The 1932-nt window shown below is 52.1% G+C and overlaps 1 protein-coding gene across 1 annotated transcript in view; it reads left to right on the forward strand.

The window, feature by feature from the left end:
• Positions 1 to 1926, forward strand: part of LOC116217821 (zinc finger protein 586-like) — a gene marked incomplete at its 3' end in the record, with an annotated part of 2044 nt that extends 118 nt beyond the window's left edge. The window contains exons 2-4 of the mRNA XM_031557800.1: positions 11 to 220; positions 812 to 922; positions 1031 to 1926. Coding sequence (XP_031413660.1) covers positions 11 to 220; positions 812 to 922; positions 1031 to 1926 — 1217 coding nt within the window. The remainder of the gene's footprint in view (positions 1 to 10; positions 221 to 811; positions 923 to 1030) is intronic.
• Positions 1927 to 1932: the final 6 nt, after the last annotated feature.

Consider the following 1932-nt stretch of genomic DNA (forward strand, 5'->3'; position numbering starts at 1 on the left):
GCCAGAGAAGCGGCCGGGACGGGAGTTTGTGTCCTGTGCGAGCTGCTTCCCTGGGCCTGGGCTGTTCCCAGCAAGGAGCCTCTTTGCTTGCAGGAGCCCGTGAGCTTTGCGGAGGTGGCCGTGTATTTCAGCAGGGAGGAGTGGGCGCTGCTGGACCCTGCGCAGCGAGCGCTCTACCGGGACGTGATGCTGGAGACGTACCAGTGCGTGGCCTCGCTGGGTGAGGGCTTTGCTGCCTTTCCTCCTCCTTAGGGCACCTGTGGCTGTGCAGAATGAGCCTCTGCAGACTGGGTCTTGAATAGTCACCATGCACTTACATACTGATAACTACAACAGCAACAAAGGAAATACTGAGAAGCGTGAGTTTCAGAAGGGCTTTGTATGCACAGCAGACTCATAAACGCCCCAGAGTCAGTGCTGGCAAGCAGGCATCAACCAGGAGGCAGAAAACCAGCCCTTGTGTTGCTGTGCTGCATGGTGCCACCAGCTCCAGCTAACAGATGACTCCCTGGTTACTCCTTTACAATGTCGGATTTTCCATTCCATTCCCGTAGACATTTTGATGCCTTGGTCATTGATATGTTGTCAGAAAATAAACAAGCTGTTCACAAGTTAATTGTAATGAAAGTATTCCTTCATAATTTTCAGAGTTGTAAAAGCCTTCTTTGCTCCAAAGGAAGCTGTGGGCCCAGTGTCATTCAGGCCCAAAGTGTGGTTTCTCCTTGGGGAGGGACACAGAGTGGAGCTGTTCGACAGGCACTGTACCAGAATGATGGCAATGCTCTCATCTCCCCTGTTTCTCTTGTTGAAGCTCCACTTCCAGCCCCCAAACCCATGCTGATCTCCCTGCTTGAAGGAAGGGAAGAGCCCTGGATCCCAGATGTGCGTAGCCCTGAGGCCGTGCCAGGAGACCTCAGCCCAGGTGAGGTGGTGGAGGGAAGGAGGAGGTTGGGGCTGGAAGAGCCATCTCTGTCTGTGTTTTGTTTTGGGCACTGTGTGCTATTTCTGGATTTCCTCTTTCATCCAGCAGGAACTCGGATTACAGATATACTGGAGGATCTGCATCAAAGTGGAGTGGCTGAAAGGCGTTTGGGTAGTGTCTGTGTGGAAGAAATGAGAAGGGATGTCCGAGGAGGCCTGGAGCAAGGCCAAGGTGAGCACACCAAGAAGCCACTGGGAAAGATAGGAAGGTGCCCACTGGACTACAACACAGGTCAAAAGGGGCCTGAAGAACCCAGGAGCAAGGATGTGTGCCAGAAGAAAAAGCAGAATCCATGCACAGAGTGTGGAAATAGCTTTGAAAAAGATTCCTGCATCGTTAACCACCAGTGCAGACGCTCAGCAGTGAGTCCATACAAGTGCTCTGAGTGTGGGAAGAGCTTCAAAAAGAGATCCCAACTCACCTACCACCAACGCATCCACACAGGAGAGAGACCCTTCGGGTGCTCAGAGTGTGGGAAGAGCTTGAAAAGCAGTTCTGATTTAAAGAAGCACCAGCGCATCCACACAAGGGAGAGACCCTACAAGTGCTCTGAGTGTGGGAAGAGCTTCTCAAAGAGTTCCCACCTCAGCTATCACCAGTGCTTTCACACAGGAGAGAGACACTACAAGTGCTCTGAGTGTGGGAAGAGCTTCAAAAGCAGTTCTGAATTGAAGATACACCAGCGTGTACACACAGAGGAGAGACCCTTTCAGTGCTCTGAATGTGGGAAGAGCTTCAAAAGCCGTTCCCACCTCACCTGCCACCAGCGCTTCCACACAGGGGAGAGAGCCTACAAATGCTCTGAGTGTGGGAAGAACTTCAAAAGCTGTTCTGATTTGACGCGGCACCAGCGCATCCACACAGGAGAGAGACCCTACAAGTGTCCAGAGTGTGGGAAGAGCTTCAAAAGCAGATCTAATCTCAACACCCACAAGCACATCCACAGCACA

This window comes from Meleagris gallopavo, unplaced genomic scaffold (genome assembly GCF_000146605.3).
Source record: "Meleagris gallopavo isolate NT-WF06-2002-E0010 breed Aviagen turkey brand Nicholas breeding stock unplaced genomic scaffold, Turkey_5.1 ChrUn_random_7180001957854, whole genome shotgun sequence".
Classification (NCBI taxonomy): domain Eukaryota; kingdom Metazoa; phylum Chordata; class Aves; order Galliformes; family Phasianidae; genus Meleagris; species Meleagris gallopavo.